Raw genomic sequence first — 16109 nt, forward strand, 5'->3', positions numbered from 1 at the left:
ATGAGCTAATCTCAGTGACATTAAAATAGAAAATATCATTCCTTTCTCTAGGATTCACATCCCTTGGCTATAAGTCCTCTACTTTTTCCTCCTCATTATAAGACCCTCATCTTACAGGCAATAGGAGTGTGATGCTTTATGTAAGACATTTTAGGCTTATTAAGACACAGTTATAAATACGAGTGAAGGAAATGTATTTTCTTCACTTTGGGATTCAATTTCAGGGGTTTTGCTCTTGGCTGTCTACATTCTAATAGAGGCTGGTTCCATAGCCAGACAGTCGGCATGCCCCCATTGAACGTGTATGTCCTAGGCAGGGCACTACATTAGCTGCATACAATGGTAATCTTAAAAAAAAAAAAAGCCCAGAATACTTTGCCTTGAAGGAGATTTGCCATCTGTAATCCTGCTGCTTGAGGCAGTTCCAGGTGGTGGGATGTGAGTGAGGCAAATCTTATGACATTTAGACAAATTTGGCAGCAAGCATGGCACCCAGGAGGGTCCTCAACATCACAGGGGTTCTCTGCTTTATGCCTTGACACAGAGGTGTGTTCCGAGAAAGTTGTGCGAGAAGTGATTCGGGAGGAGTAAATCAAATCATAGTTTAAATGTTCCATGGGAAATTTCTATATAAAGGGATTGGAGGACAATCCTTTTGTAATTATCTCTTAATTTATTAGTTTTACAACGTCAATTCTTCCTTCAAGCTGGCTTTTCCCCAAGGGGCCGACCAAAGTAACTCTAAAAAGTGTTAAGAAACTGTGTTCTTCAGAAAGTAGCAATCTGATATTAGTTAGTCTTTTTCACTTTTCTTCATTCTCCCTTTTTTTTTTCCTGAGGAAGATTTGAGATGAGCTAACATCCATGCCAATCTTCCTCTATTTTTTAATATGTGGGATGCCAGCACAGCGTGGCTGCTAACAGAGCAGTGCAGGTCCACACCTGAGAACTGAACCCCGGGCCACTGAAGAGGAACACGTGGAACTTAACCGCTAGGCCACCAGGGTTCACCCTCTTCATTCCCTTTTCTATTCCCCACCTTTTGTGCAATTTGTGCTCTTTAGAATCCCCACAGCAAGGGGTGAGGAGGAGAAAACAACAAAAAATAAAACCGTAAGTCATCATCCCAGCTCTTTCAACAAGATTTGTGTTGGGAGAGGTTGAAGCTGTTGCATGACTTCCCTGCCTAGACTATCTGCCCACCAGACCTCGCAGGACTTGCTCCTTCACATCATTCTAGTCTCAGCTTAAATAACTTTCCCCTAAGAGACCATCAATCACTCTTTCCAAAACAGCCCCTAGTGGCTACCCTATCCTTAATGCCAGCACACCTTTATTTTTCAGTTTGTCACTTCCTGACCTTTCACTATGTCACTTCCTGACATTTCACTATATACTCATTTGATCACTCGTTAATTATCTAGTCATGGTCAGAAAACAAATTTCAGGAGAGCAGAGTCTTTTTCTGTTTTATTGCCTGCTGTTTCCCCAGGCCTGGGAATAGTGCTTGACACATGGTAGGTGCTCAAAAAATATTTGTGAACGACTGAGTAATTCAGGCAAAGGTGTACTTGAATTTTTTTTCTCTTCTGAATTATATATCATAAAACACAAAAGTTGACCACAGCCCATTTTTTCCCCTTGATAGAAGCCACCCGTACCATTTGACAATAACGCAAAAATTAGTATTATTGTCGCCTGGAACACGTTCGAGGCACATATATGCACAGACATGGTTACCTGCCCCAGTGGTGGACACCAGTTTGGGCTTGCTGCGAGCACCGTCTCCTTTGGTGGTGTAGGCTGTGACGGTGAGAGAGTAGGAAGTTTCAGGCTGTAGCCCAGAAATGATCATGTCCTGAAATGACACAATAGAATGACACCAATTCAAAACATGCCATGAATGCCCTGGGGGTAAAAAAGACCTCCCTCTTCTTTCTGCACATGCTTGAACATTCCCTGCAGCCATGCCAAGCACTGGAAGTTTCATGCCTGGAGCTCATGCTTTGGATGATCGGTTTTCATGCTGACAATGAAGTGGGGTCTTTAGACATCCTAAGAGGCAGCTCTAAGCGACAATAGTTAAAAACACAAAACCTAGAGCCAGACCTCCAGAATTCTTGAATTTAAATCTGCCTCTCTTTATTTACTAGCTTGGTGATCCAGGGAAAGTGAGTTTACCCCTCTGTGCCTCAGTTTGCCATGTGAAACTTGGAATAATAGGACTCCATAGGGCTATTGGACTATTAAATAGTTATATTATGTAAACACTTAGAGCTATGCCTGGCTCATAGCGAGCAATCCATAAAATAGCTGTTTTTATGCCAGCAGCTCTCCATATGTATCCACTATAGTCTGGCCCACAGACTGGTGATGGGGCTGATGCCAACACCTTCCGTTTCATCACCATGTAAATATTTTGCCAAATGGCTGATCTGTTGGACTGAGATATCCTGAGAGCCAGAGAAGTTTCTTTGGACTCAAGTAACATATTATTGGTTAATGGTATAAGCTATGAACTAAAATCATTATACACTAAGGAGAATCTTCTGGTGAGTTGGAGAGCAGGCCATAAAACTAAAGAACAGGACTTGTTCTACCACATCACATATATGTGTTCAATTAATTCCGACTATTTAGAAAATGTTAAATAAAACAAACTATTTATTAAAACTCTTAGTTTTTCTCTTAGTAAGGGCCCAAAACTGGGATGGTTATAAGACTAGATGATTTTAGAACTGTTCTTCTAATTTGGAGGTTACAGGATTCTTTAGATAGTGTGCTGGCTGTTAATTTCTTCTGGTATTTTCTATAGAGCTACATACACACACAGCAATAAAAAAATCCTTTCAGCTTTTGGCACAGCTATGTTTTCAAACTGAATATGGCTAAATTTAAGAAAATATACAATGTCATTGTCTTCCACATCTAAAGTGGATGTGAGAGTTTAGCGAGTGGACTGGATTGTGTGAAGGACAATAGGATTTTTCTGTGCAAGGCTGTAATGGATACCATAAAACTCAATTGTTGAATCTGATCCCAAATATGACAGCTTTTGACAATGTGCTTTTCTCAAAAGAGTAGGAATATCATCAGTGTGGAAATTCAAAATTTTCAGATATCATTCTGAAGAGCCATTGGAAATATTATTCTGCCAGATGAATGGACTAAATTGGGAAGACAGATTGACTAAATTTGAGAGAGAGATTTTATTTTCAGGATCTTGGAATTGTTTCACTAACATTACAGAGAATATAAAAACCAAGTGAACCGCCAACAGTGGCATTTTAAATTATGGTAGACACACTGGCTATTCCAAAAACTATGATAGGTAAATGCCAACGTTATTGTTTCCAAGGTCCTTCTCACATGCCACTGGATTGCTGCTGAAAGCAGGCCAGGCTAGGGGGAAGAAGAAGCAAGGCTTGGTTCTATCATCAAAGCGTACGGCAAGGAATTTACAAGGTTTTCCCAACATTATACTAAAAGCTATCTCTTAGCCACAGTTAGCACTAGTTTACTAACCTGAACCTTTCATTCATGTCAAATTGGCAAGCTCATTGTCACCTGACTATATCACACTCTTGACTGCCTCATGACTGCTTCTGCTGTGCTTATTTTTAAAAAATATGGCCCCACCTCCAACTTCCCAACACACACACACACACACACACACTTTTTCACCTCTTCCTTTAGGTGAAATCCCTACTCATCCTGTAGGTTCTCAACTAAGTTTCAGGATCTCTTCTACCATCCCGGTCCACTGTCTCTGAACTCATAGCTCTTACTGACATTGTTATTCATTTACTAATTAATTGCACATTGCTTGAGGTCATCACTTTTGTTATATTTTATGGAACTTTTCTCAACTTTACATCCTTCCTAGCCACCTAGGCTGCAAGCCCTTAGAAGGCAGCTATCACATCTTGTGTCCCCCACCATACTTTATACATAATAAGCTCTCAGTAAGTAAGATAATTCACTCATTCGAATATTTTAAAAACTTTCTCCCTCAGTGAGATACTTTCTGCTTCTTGGCATGACTCATTCTAATTCACTCAAATTTGTATGGTTTCAACAGAGAATTGCCATTTCTAGATAGAATTGAGTAGTGCCAGAACAACATCATGTGATCCACTGACTATATAACCCTGGAGTAGGATTTATGAGTAGCCTACAACAAACAACTTGATGTCTCCAGTCTGTGATGCCTCCACTTAAAGCATGCCTCCTCTAACTGTGTCACAAGGCAGAGTTAGTAGCAGCCACTGAAACGTGAGCTCATGACATTTCTTATGTAATCAGTAGCACCATGCCAATTTCACAAAACAAAAACCAAAATAAAAAAGTGTACCACATAGTGAAGATAATTAAAAAATAATTTGTTAGTTCATGCATCCAAGCAAACTGTGATGACATATCACAAACAAGTGAAAGAGGGGTATCATAAAAAACAAGCATTCATAATCTGTTTTGACAAAGCAGTCAAAAATTACTCACATGTTCAGTAGTATCATCAAATTCCCACTGATTGAGATTAAGAAGATTGAGAAGGGGGGAAACAAAATTAAAAATAAATGAAAAGAAATTTGTAGCCTGATAAAGGCAGTGGTGCCCTCCTTACATTAAAAAAATAGAAAAAATAAGCAATTGAAACAGTGTGTACAATAAAATTCCAAAGAGTATAAATGTGTTATGCTGCCACCTTCACTCCCAATTGAGAGGCCAAAAGTAAATATGCTCTGTATCATTATTACTAAAACCAGCTAATTTCTTTTTAATGTGTGGTTCATTGGAATGAATCAATAAGGCATAGCAAAAAGCTAACGCACACTACTTTGTGACATTTATTTTGACTTTTTCCTTAGGTTACACAATTAATTCACGTCACTATTTAGATTAACATCTTTCACTAATATTGAAATCGTTCAGTGAAGTCCTGCAAGATGTAATGAAATTTCAATGAATAGTCAAAGAGATTATACAAGATGGGCAAAAACAAAGCAAAACAAAACAAAACAAAAACACAGAAGGAAAATCAGCAAATTAATAAAGAAAAGCCAAAGTAGAAGACAGGAAAAAAAAGACTGAGTTGACATTTAAGGCATTTTGTATCATATAATTCCATTAACTACCATATTCCCAATGAAAATAGAAATGGAACTACAGTTCTGTAATGTAAGATTATCTAAGAACCGAAGAAGGACATCAAAGCATGATGGTCATACGTTTTTTTCATAATTGCAGACTTACAAAATAAAACATAAGTATTAATGGCTTTATTAACTTTATACTATGAGAACTTTTCATTTTACAGGCAGTACAAAATAAATATTTAGAAAAATCAAGTCAATGGCCCTTTTTTCCAAAGTCTAAGTGACACTCTGAATCTCCAACTAAATTTACAGAAGTGGCATTCAGATCAAAACCATATGACTGGATTTGAGGTAGATCAGTTAGCCCCTAATCTAGATTCCTTTAGTTAGAATGTTTCAAAGTTGAAGCATACATAAGCACATTTGCGAGTTGATTACATTAAGACTTTGGGGGTAAATACTTTCCCTAGACCATAGCGATATTTATTGGCCTCTTATTTTCACTGAGACAAGAATATAAAATTTGGCAACATGGGTGTAGCAGTTCTCAACTTGGTTCATAATCTTCCTCACATTCATACAAAGGAAGGAATTTTTGATTGAAATAAGTTTAAATTTTCACAAATCCCATTCATTTCCACACCCAGCTTCCAAATCGCTAGAGGAGGAAAGCACTCCCCTATTCATAATATCCCATCACTACTGGACTCAGCAAAGTAACCTAGTCCATGGGTTATGTACAGTCTCCAGCAGGGCAGTTATTAGCTGAAATCTTCCTCTCCCTTTCAGGAAAATACAGTACTATCTTTGAAACACTTCTAATTTATGAAAAAAATCTGAAAAAATTTAATGTTGTTTCAAATAACTGGTTATAAAACCAAATTTGACTATATGGTTGTAAACCACTGCCCTAGGATCAATAGAATTTCTCACATACTCAACTACTCAATACTTTTCTTAACTTGGCTCAACATAGGAGATCCCATGTATTCCCTGGGAAACTAATTTTTATCATTGTCATTATCTTCATTTTTTGGGAAATGAGGCAATTATTTTCATAAAATAAGTGATTTGATAAAGAATTACTAAATAAAATACTATCTGGATACCTTTCCCTGAAAAAAAAGTCTATTCTTCAATGGAAGAAGTCACCCATTTAGAAATTAGATCAAATTAGTTCCAAGTAGTTTTAGCACAGCAGAATGTAGACGCTATTAGCAAAATTGCTGCTTAAAATTCTTCATCTCATTTGATTAAAATCAATTTTTCTGAAGTCAGAAAGGCAAACTCAGATATAGCTGCAGAGAGCCGAATTTCTGTATGTTAAGAAAATAGTTACAAGTTTTTAATTATTTGTTACAATTCACTTCCTCATTTGATGTCAACTCTGATTGAGAAGGTAAGTACGCATCATGTCTCTTAAAAACTAGAATTTTGCACAGGATTTTTAAAATGTAAAAAAATTTAAAATGGGGCCCATTTCAAGGTACAGATTAAAATAAATGTGTCATATGAAAACATTGGCATGTAATTTCAGAGTCTTACCTGTGCATCAGCCAGCATGACATCCTTCAGCATGGGCTGCCCCTTGGGCTCACCATTTTCCATCCTCACATAATGCACCTGGTATCCTCTTATCTGGCCATGCTGTTTATTGGGCACAGGTGAGCGCCATGAGACTTTAACAGATGTTGAGTTGACAGCCTCTACCTCGACTTTGCGAGGAGGACCACTAGGAACTGGAACAACATCATCGGATAAAAGAGAATTATAGGCACTTGTCCCACCCAGTCAGAGCATTTTCTTTACTTAGGTTTAAAAAAAAAAAAATGGGCAGACCCACTAAGTTTCCTTTGTGGAATACAAACATTTTCAACCAATGAAAATGCTCAACCAATCTGCTCTACCTTTTAAGAAAAGATCAAAAAACATGACCAATGCCAAAAAAAAGAAAAAAATGGAAGAAAAAAAGAGTATCAGAGAAATAGAAAAACATGTAAAAAATGTACAAAAGCCAAGGAAGATGCTTTGAGATTCAAAGCATTAAAGCACAAAGAGGTATAGCATTGAAATAATAACAAAAACTGGTTGTTGATTGTTGTGTGTTTTTTAAAGCTTTCTTTTTAGCAGAATAAAAAGATTCTTGATTATATGGATTTTCTTCTTTTTTTCCTCATATCAAAGGAATTCCATACAACAGATGCCAAAAATTGAATGTCGAGCATCAGTGTCTCTGAAACATGTGAGACAAAGAGGCAACAAGAGGATAAGAAGACAGTTTTGAAAAGTTAACTCCAAAATGTAAAAGAAGTCACTACAAAAAGCCAAAAAAAAAAAAAAAAATGCAGAAGACTTTAGATGGAGGAACAGAGAAAGGCCTGGATTGCAAGGTCATGGTAGCAAACTGTTCTTTTAAAGAGAAGCGAATTACTGTGTTGAGATTGAAAAAAAAAAAACATGCCCAGGCTGTAGCCAGGATAGGTCTTTGGCGAAAACCACTGCAGTTATAGCGATGCTGGGTAAAAAAGATGAGCAGAGAAAAACAGATTACTGTTAGCCTATCAAAAGACAGCAGATCAAGGTTGTGTCAGAAGGGTGCAAACTGACGGAGCAGAAGCAACATACCATCTTCATCGGTTCGAATCAGTACAGACAAGCTTTCGGGGCCGGGGCCGACATCTGTGTGGGCTGTCACAGTGATCCGGTACTCAGTCCATTTTTCCAGCTGTTCCAAAAGGTATTTGGTAGTGTCCGAAGAAATTCCCAAAATCTCATGAGGTTTGTCATCTTCTCCATCCACTGCGGTATACTTGATGGAGTATTCAGTGATAATGCCATTCTGTTTTTCCACTGGTGGAGGTTGCCAACTTACCAAAATACTAGTGGAACTTGGGCTGGTGCAACTAATGTCTTGAGGAGGAGCTGACGGCTCTTATTTTGGTAGTGAGTTAAAGGAGAGTTTGAGTGAAAGGACAGGAGTGGTTGGAAAAAAAATGATAAAAGAAAAGGCAAAAATAAATAAACGAACAATAAGGGCAACAAAACAAAAATAAAGCTTTGAAACTCAAAATAAATTTTTAAAGACAAATTTATGTACCTTGGCTTAGTAACATGAATAAACCAAAAAATGAATAAATGACCAAAATTAATTGTTAAATAATGGGTGGGGGGAATATGTGAAAATGAAAGCTTGAGATAATAGAGCCTCAAATAAAATTACCTACCTGCAATTTAAAATCTTCTTCTAAAACAATCCCTCAGTATTCTCCAACCCTATGATACAGACTATCTAACTTCAAAAAAACGGCAAATAGTGCAAGATTTATTACATGAGAGTCAGATGATGCTTCACAGACACTGTTTCAAGCTTTCACTTCTACATTCTAGAATAAGAGTGATTCATATACAGTATTCATTTGTGAAAGGATTCTTAAGTGTGAAAAGTTCCATTAACTGCTAGATGCCCTTCCACCAACTCCAACTTGAAAAAAAAGAAAGAAAAATAAAAGCCCAACAAACGTAAAAGGGTTCCCTCCGACTATCTGAAAAATGGAGTCTGCCTGACCAGTTTTAATGAAAAGTCTTAACCTAACATTGATCGTAGCCCATATACAGTCAGCATGCAGAATCAATAAAGGATGAAAATGCATAGTTCAAGGTTTACCTACCCGAGGGTAATGTCAGGTTTGTGGATTCTGACTGTAACTTGTACTTACCCTACATCAGCTTTCAGCATTTTTTATTATAACTCTTCTTGAGACACCATTGCTAGTGAAGAATTAGATCCCACCAGCAAATTTTGGTAAAATCAATAATAATCACCTATCCCTTACAAAATGTCAATAACACAGCCATTAAAAAGAACTGTTTAAAAAAAATCCTGAGAATCATCTGGAAAGATATGACTTATGTGCAAAATTCCTTTCATTTTTTACATAATTATTCATACAAAGTAGGATTCACATAAGAGTTAAAAGATAAATTTCCTTATTGCCCATTCTAAAATAAATTGGTCACCTTCTGAACAATTATTTTCCCTCAAATTAGTCAAACATATCATTATTTGAAAAACTAAAAAGCAATAAAGACCAACGCAACTGTTATCAAAAATTATTTTTAAAGTTAACACGTTCCTAAAGAAGAACAAACAAGTGGAATATGATACACATGTATATATTTATTTATTTTTTAAGGCAATATGGTTGAATGAGTAAATCATTTCTAATTTTTTGTATTTGAATATGTACTTTGGGTATTTCCTTAGACTTTGTGGGTCTTAATATTATATAGTGTCAGGTGTATCCAATTGTTTACAGGATTATCAGTCTTTCTTAATTTACATGTCTTGTGTTCTTCATTTCAGTCAATCAAAATGAAAAGGACTCTGTACTTACAAAAAGGAAATTCTCATAAGACAGTCTTGTAAATTTGGAATAAGATTTGCAAAATCACTAGAATATCATTTTTATTGATTCTGACTACAGGTCCTTATATTTCAAATTATAAAACTATTTTATATGCATTAGCATTACTCATAATAAATTGACTTGTTCATGTAACGGCAAGGACTCATTTGTAATCCTTTTTAAAAAGCTGATTTGCTTTTCACTACATTACTACTTCAGACCTCCTATTCTGTGAGAGTATATTCAACACCATTTGAAACTTTTACTTTGATAAAATAAAGAGTTGATAAGCTTTGGTGTGGTTACAAAACATCCATTCTGTCTCTGGGAATGGAAGTATGTATGTATGCATGTATGTATGAAAAAAGGCAAGTTTGTAAACCATGCAAAATATAACATTGAAGCATGTCACATTTCTTTTAATTAAATGTCTGATTTTAAGCATTATCTTCTACAATATTCCTTATTAGCCTGCCTGGAATTTAAAGAAGACATATAAAACTGCATTAATTTACATGCTTCAGTTTTTAAAAGAAAGGAAATTTTACGGGAATAAGCTATAATCACTAATGGATTAAGCAACAGGATCCTAATATTTTCATACGAATAATCATGTTTCGAGAAAGAGGAAGAGTATGAATTTTATCATCAAAATAACCCTAAAAGATTCAAGTTTCTGTAGAAAATGAAATGATGGAAGACTTGCTTATCTGAAAAGAAATTCATCTTTTATAAAAATATAAATTTCATGCTTGTTGATAGGTCTAAAAATTAGGTCAATAGAACATCCCCTTTATAAAATTCAATGTATTCACATTATACATACCTACTGCATATGTCACTATATCAAAAATGACATATAAAATATAAATTACCAAAAAAAACTACGGAAATAACTCCATAAAACTGTTCATTTCAAGGTAAACGGTTGTTTAATAGACTAATTGTAGAAACTTATCAATAAAGAGCAGAGCAAACAATAGTACTATAAGCTACCAAACTTTCCATCAAAAACAACCTCCCATATAATACTTTGCACAAAACAATCTTCCCTGGTTACAATGAACCCCCACTGTGATAAATATAACTAGGCTTTAGAGCAACAGTTGCAAAAAGAAACTGAACCTGGGGAAACAAAATACAATTTAGGATTGCAAATGTACTTGTGATTTTTCCATTGTTCCTAAATTTGTCCAAACACAGATTTTCTGTGAATGTTCCAAATTTCCACGCATACTACTTGCAGAGTTGATAACAAACTAGTCACAGAGCTAAGCTTTCCTGAGTAGCAATAAATATGTGAAAGAAACGCTTGTTTGTTAGTCAAGTTAAAACCTGTGCGCTTAAAGTGATAAAACTTTGGTCTTTTGCTGTTCCTGAGTTTGCTAAGCCCTCCTCAACCTGAATATTTCTTTACAGTCTTCTGATTCATTAAATCGAGGCCTGGTCTAACTCCTTTCACTCATTCTCCTTATGAAGCTCTCCTAACTTCTCTGCAAGTCTTTCAATTTAAGAAGCGGGAGAATGGGATCTGTCATTTGGACCAAGTTTGAAACCAACATAGCTCGTGGTAGTACTCTAATCCCCAACGTCAGCTGCTTGCTAGCATACAGACTACTGACTTTTAAGCATATTAATTAGCAGGTTTGTTTCTTGGTGGGGATAAAAGCCGGCAACATCTCCTAGTGAAAAAAGGGCAAAAAGAAGGCAAAGAGAGACACCTACTTGACTGCATGGTTCTAGCTGATATTTCCGCTGTAGAAGCACCCAGGCCTTGGGGAGAGCGTGCAGCCAGACGGAAGGAATACAAGCTGTTCGGTTTCAGGCCCTGCAGTCTATACGATGTCCCTGGCTCAATGGTAATTCGTTGCTGTGGATAAGTAACAAGAGAACTGGTCATCCTCCTTAATATTCCTGCAAATATTTTTATCACACTACCTGGAACATCAGATTTCTGTCATCGGGGTTGTAATATCATCAAAATATCACAACAGAATCAACAGTGAGTATTAAGGACTCTACTAGGGGAATCACACAATGAAAATATCAGCATTTAAAAGGCAAGTTTCTACAAGGAATAAGGCAACTGGAATAAGAGAAGCCAGGGATCTTTCTAATGACAACACAGTCATCCAAATGTAGCACATAAAAGGGAGGTTGAGAGGTCACCATCCACTAATGTGTTCATCCCTAAGGTACGTGTGTTGCTGTGACAGAGCCCACCAATAGAAATTGAAACCTGCTCCTGATAGTGGAGTATCCCCAACAGGTGCAATTTCAATTGAAGAGATGTCTAGCTCATCTCCTATGACCTTCTGCAATCCAAATAGGGGCAAAAAAATATGGCCAGAAGTAATAACAGAAAATAGTGTACAGTTTACATGAAGTTGCTATGAAAGAGATCTGAAATCGCCAAGGTCTGACAGGATAAAAAACATGATAGTTACTGAAGAAAGTTAGATAATTTATATGAAACCATATCATTACTTTAGGATGATTTAAAATAATTTTAAAGCTTTCTTTCTTTGTGAATATAGAGCCCACAGCTAGAAAAAAAAATACAAACTTTTCTATAACTTTTAACATCATAAAGGGCTTTTGAAATGAGGTTTCTTTAATCGAATGTTATAACTCTCACTCTTCATGTTCAAAATTTGCCTTTGCATTTTAGCAAAAATATAGCTCTCTCTGGGTAATCAATCTCAGACTGAACATTAGCCTGTAGTAAACCTTCCAATACAAGCTAATATATAATCTAGTAATGGTATAAATAATCTTAAGGCTTTTTATCAAATAGTGTTTGCTGTTCATGCAAACAAAAAGCAGTCAAGGGGAATTCAAACATAAAACTAGAGAAAAACATTCCTGGGGTATTCTGGCTTGCAAATACAAAAGCTTTTGGAAATTTTAGATTTATCCACTAACAAGACAAAAAGGGATTCTCTAAATAAACAATTGTAAAGCAGAGTAGGAAAGCCAACATTCATACATCCACAGCCTTCTCAAAGGGCTGCCACTCTTTATTGTTTTTATTTTATTTGTTTTTTAGCTGAGGAGTGGTAAGGATTTAAAATAATTTAATGTTGATTTACTTCTTACTAAAAACATCAATAGTTGTAACGTGAGTACTTTAAGTTATATCAGCATTTTGATTATGTAACTTTTTGAGCGATTACTTTCTATTGTTAGCTAAATATAAAAGCATTGCATTTAGAACTTGGTCTTTGGAGATTCTGCTCAATTCAAGCAGATGTAATAAAATGGAAGTTTACAGTATTATATTAATTTATTATAGCATTCAAAATGATGTGCCACAAGTTAATTGATAATAGTTCATTTAGTATTGAGTGTTTAAAGAAGGGATTCCTTATTAGACCTAAAGGGTTGTTCAGCTTTGTGAATATCTTAAGATACAGAATGCTAAGAGGTATAATAAAATGGCTTGCTTGGATTAAGTTTTCACATATGGTTTTACTAAATTTTTTGTCCTAATGTTCCCTATTGGATTTCACAATAACAAAAGAAACCTATTCATTACCATCATATATTCCCATTCTGAAAATTTTAGATGTATCTTAACACCAATTTCTATAATCTTTGAAAGTGCACCCAAGAGACAGTGTACCCTAATGGTTAAGAACACAGATTCTGGAAACTGCCTAGATTCAAATTCCAGCTTTGCCATTCAGTAGTGTGAGACTTTGGGCAAGTTAACTTTTCTCTGTGCCTCCATTTTGTTATATATGAAATAGATTATTAATAGAGGCTGATTCATAGCACTGTTGGAAGGAATGAGTGAGTTAACATATGTGAAACCCTCAGAATAACGTCTGTTAATATATGTATAGGTCGTTTTGATTTTTGTATCTCCTTTTAGTAATTATCAACAATTTCTAACCTTTTACAATCCACTGTTATTTTATTTGCATAACATCCTCAAACTTTATATATGCTAACATTCATATCAAATAACTCTTGGCATACAAACAAACATTTGCTAGGGGGCATCTTTCTCTGAAACCAGTTTGGACAAATTTATCGACTCAAAGCCTTGGAGCACATTTAATTCATGTGTCTACAGTGACTTAAGTACTTTAATGCAGAAGAGAAATAAAGGAAGTCCCCAAGTCTCATGGGGTATATTCTTTTATAAGCTGATAGCTCTGTAAGTAACTTGAAAACCTAAATAGAACCACAGTTCCAGTAGGGACAATAGCTGTCTGTTTTTTTTTTTCCCCCCGCCCCTCTCTCTACCAAGTCTCCAAACTCCTTTCTGTTTTTTTCAGTGACATTTCTCTTTTGATGAACAAATCTTTTCCACCAAGTTCCTCTATAGACATCTGACCTTTTAACAGAACTTGGGTAAGTACACAAGAGTAGAATAGTGCCTCAGGGTAGTGAATAACTCAAAAGTGAGAAGCACAGTCCTACCTCCTCTCCATGCTCCCCATCTTTGTAGACCAGCTCATAGTTGGCGATGGTGTCTGAACGTGGAGGTGTCCAAGAGAGCAAAATACTTGTTTCAGACTCAGGTTCTGCTTTGAAGTTTAGTGGCTGCCCTGGTACTAAAAACAGGCAAGAAAGGATTGAGTTCACCATCACCATATATATTCAGAAGTTCTTTCATTAGTGCACCCATTTAAACCTTTCAAAACGTGTCCCTATGTATCAGCTTAATGGAGAGCTAGGTCCCTTACATTGCCCAAGTTAACCTGTGTGTATAAAGCCCATTTTTCCTGCTTCAAGGGACAAGGACAATATTATGAATACTGCCTTTGTCCTTGAATAGTTTAGTATCTATACAAGATGTAGAATTAGTGAATACATCAGTCTTGAATTCAATTTTAAGAGTAATAAAATTATTTGCTGTATAATATTGTTGTAAGTAATGAATGTGATGATTTGTATAAGGAACTTAAAATAAATACCTCCTAAATCATAATGAGTGCTAAATACATAAAAGCTATTGCTGTTTTACAACTGAATGGGAACTACTCTAGTACTGCATTTAACTTTCAAAATTATTCCCAATTAGGTTTATAAAATCCCACCTTCACTCCATTAACAAAACCTACAGGCAAGCAGAATCACTTAGCATTTTTTCTTATCAACCCACGTTTTAAAAAAGAAGTGAAAAAAGTAAAAAAAAAAAAACACCTATCACTTACAAATAATTGCTTCTAATCCCTAAATGACTTTAAATGACTTAATACACTAAACCTAATATAAACTTGATATTGTCCTTAGTGACAGGGAGCTAAATTACTACACAAATTAAAAAGTTTATAGAATACACTTATCAGAAATATAGTAATTTAACAGAGATCATCTATAATTCTCATATTAGTCATATAATAGACAATTTGGAAGAATTATACATCAGATGTAATAGAGAACGGGACATCTATGCAGTTTAAAACACTGTACTCAAATGTATTAGAATAAGTTTTACTAATGCCAACCTCCTAGTTAACACCTAATCCCATTAGGTCCTCCATCCATTATACAAAGGCTAATAGATCTCAGGGCATCACTAGTACAGCTAGCTTCACATTTCTCTTAGCCAATGTCTGCTCTGATTGGTTAGGACCCATCCTTTGTGGGCCATTCGATATTTTCATCACTACTCCTGATATTGTGGCTTGTTTCAAAGTGCTATAGCTGAACATACGTCCATATTCCCACAAGTTCACATGAGAATCCCATGTATATTTAATAAAAAAACAAGAACAATGATACTTCACACCAGAGGGGAAAAGAACATCTAAAGTGTTCTTGGCAAATGAGTATAAACATTCAAAAACATATAAAAGATAAAATAATTTGTAACTAATGTATGACATCAATTTATTTATTTATTTATTTATTTTTGTGAGGAAGATCAGCCCTGAGCTAACATCCATGCTAATCCTCCTCTTTTTGCTGAGGAAGACCAGCCCTGAGCTAACATCTATTGCCACTTCTCCTCCTTTTTTTCCCCAAAGCCCCAGTAGATAGTTGTATGTCGTAGTTGCACATCCTTCTAGCTGCTGTATATGGGCCACGGCCTCAGCATGGCCGGAGAAGCAGTGCATCGGTGTGCACCCGGGATCCGAACCCAGGCCGCCAGCAGCGGAGCGCGCGCACTTAACCGCTAAGCCACGGGGCCGGCCCGTCAATTTCTTAAACAATAGTTGAAGCATTTTTTTCCATAAGAAAGAAGGTCTTTGGAAATATAAAATGTATTACTTTCTTTTCCTTTGTAGTCATCTCTCTGTAGTATGACTAAAAAAATATCTTTTACTTAAAAAGAGATTAAAGTCTAAAGAGATCTACCAGAAAGGTTTCTAAGATTCCTAACTATCATTTTATTCCTCTGTCTGGTCTGTTAACCTGTAAGTCTGTGTGTGTGTGTGTGTGTGTGTGTGTGTGTGTGTGTGTGTATGTAAATGGGCAAGTGTACACACTCATGTTTGGACTGATGCTTAAGGCCACCAGTAATCAGTGCTTCATATTTCTAAATTGTATTCATCATCTTTTCTCCCTTTTGTATCACAGGACTTGAGATATTCATTAATTTGATGCCTCTGGGAACATACTTTCTGAACAGGGTGTCTATTTTTTTTTT

At 35.9% G+C, this 16109-nt stretch overlaps 1 protein-coding gene across 2 annotated transcripts in view; it reads right to left on the reverse strand.

The window, feature by feature from the left end:
- PTPRD (protein tyrosine phosphatase receptor type D) overlaps window positions 1-16109 on the reverse strand; it is a 494552-nt gene that overhangs the window by 154785 nt on the left and 323658 nt on the right. Inside the window, exons 9-14 of one of the 2 annotated variants that reach the window (XM_058565791.1) lie at window positions 13934-14067; window positions 11228-11372; window positions 7722-8027; window positions 6642-6835; window positions 4501-4527; window positions 1741-1858 (exon numbers count right to left, since the gene is read on the reverse strand). In XM_058565791.1, the coding sequence (XP_058421774.1) occupies window positions 1741-1858; window positions 4501-4527; window positions 6642-6835; window positions 7722-8027; window positions 11228-11372; window positions 13934-14067 (924 nt within the window). The remainder of the gene's footprint in view (window positions 1-1740; window positions 1859-4500; window positions 4528-6641; window positions 6836-7721; window positions 8028-11227; window positions 11373-13933; window positions 14068-16109) is intronic. The other variant, XM_058565790.1, reaches the window with a different exon arrangement.

Source organism: Diceros bicornis, chromosome 22, assembly GCF_020826845.1.
Source record: "Diceros bicornis minor isolate mBicDic1 chromosome 22, mDicBic1.mat.cur, whole genome shotgun sequence".
NCBI classification, from domain to species: domain Eukaryota; kingdom Metazoa; phylum Chordata; class Mammalia; order Perissodactyla; family Rhinocerotidae; genus Diceros; species Diceros bicornis.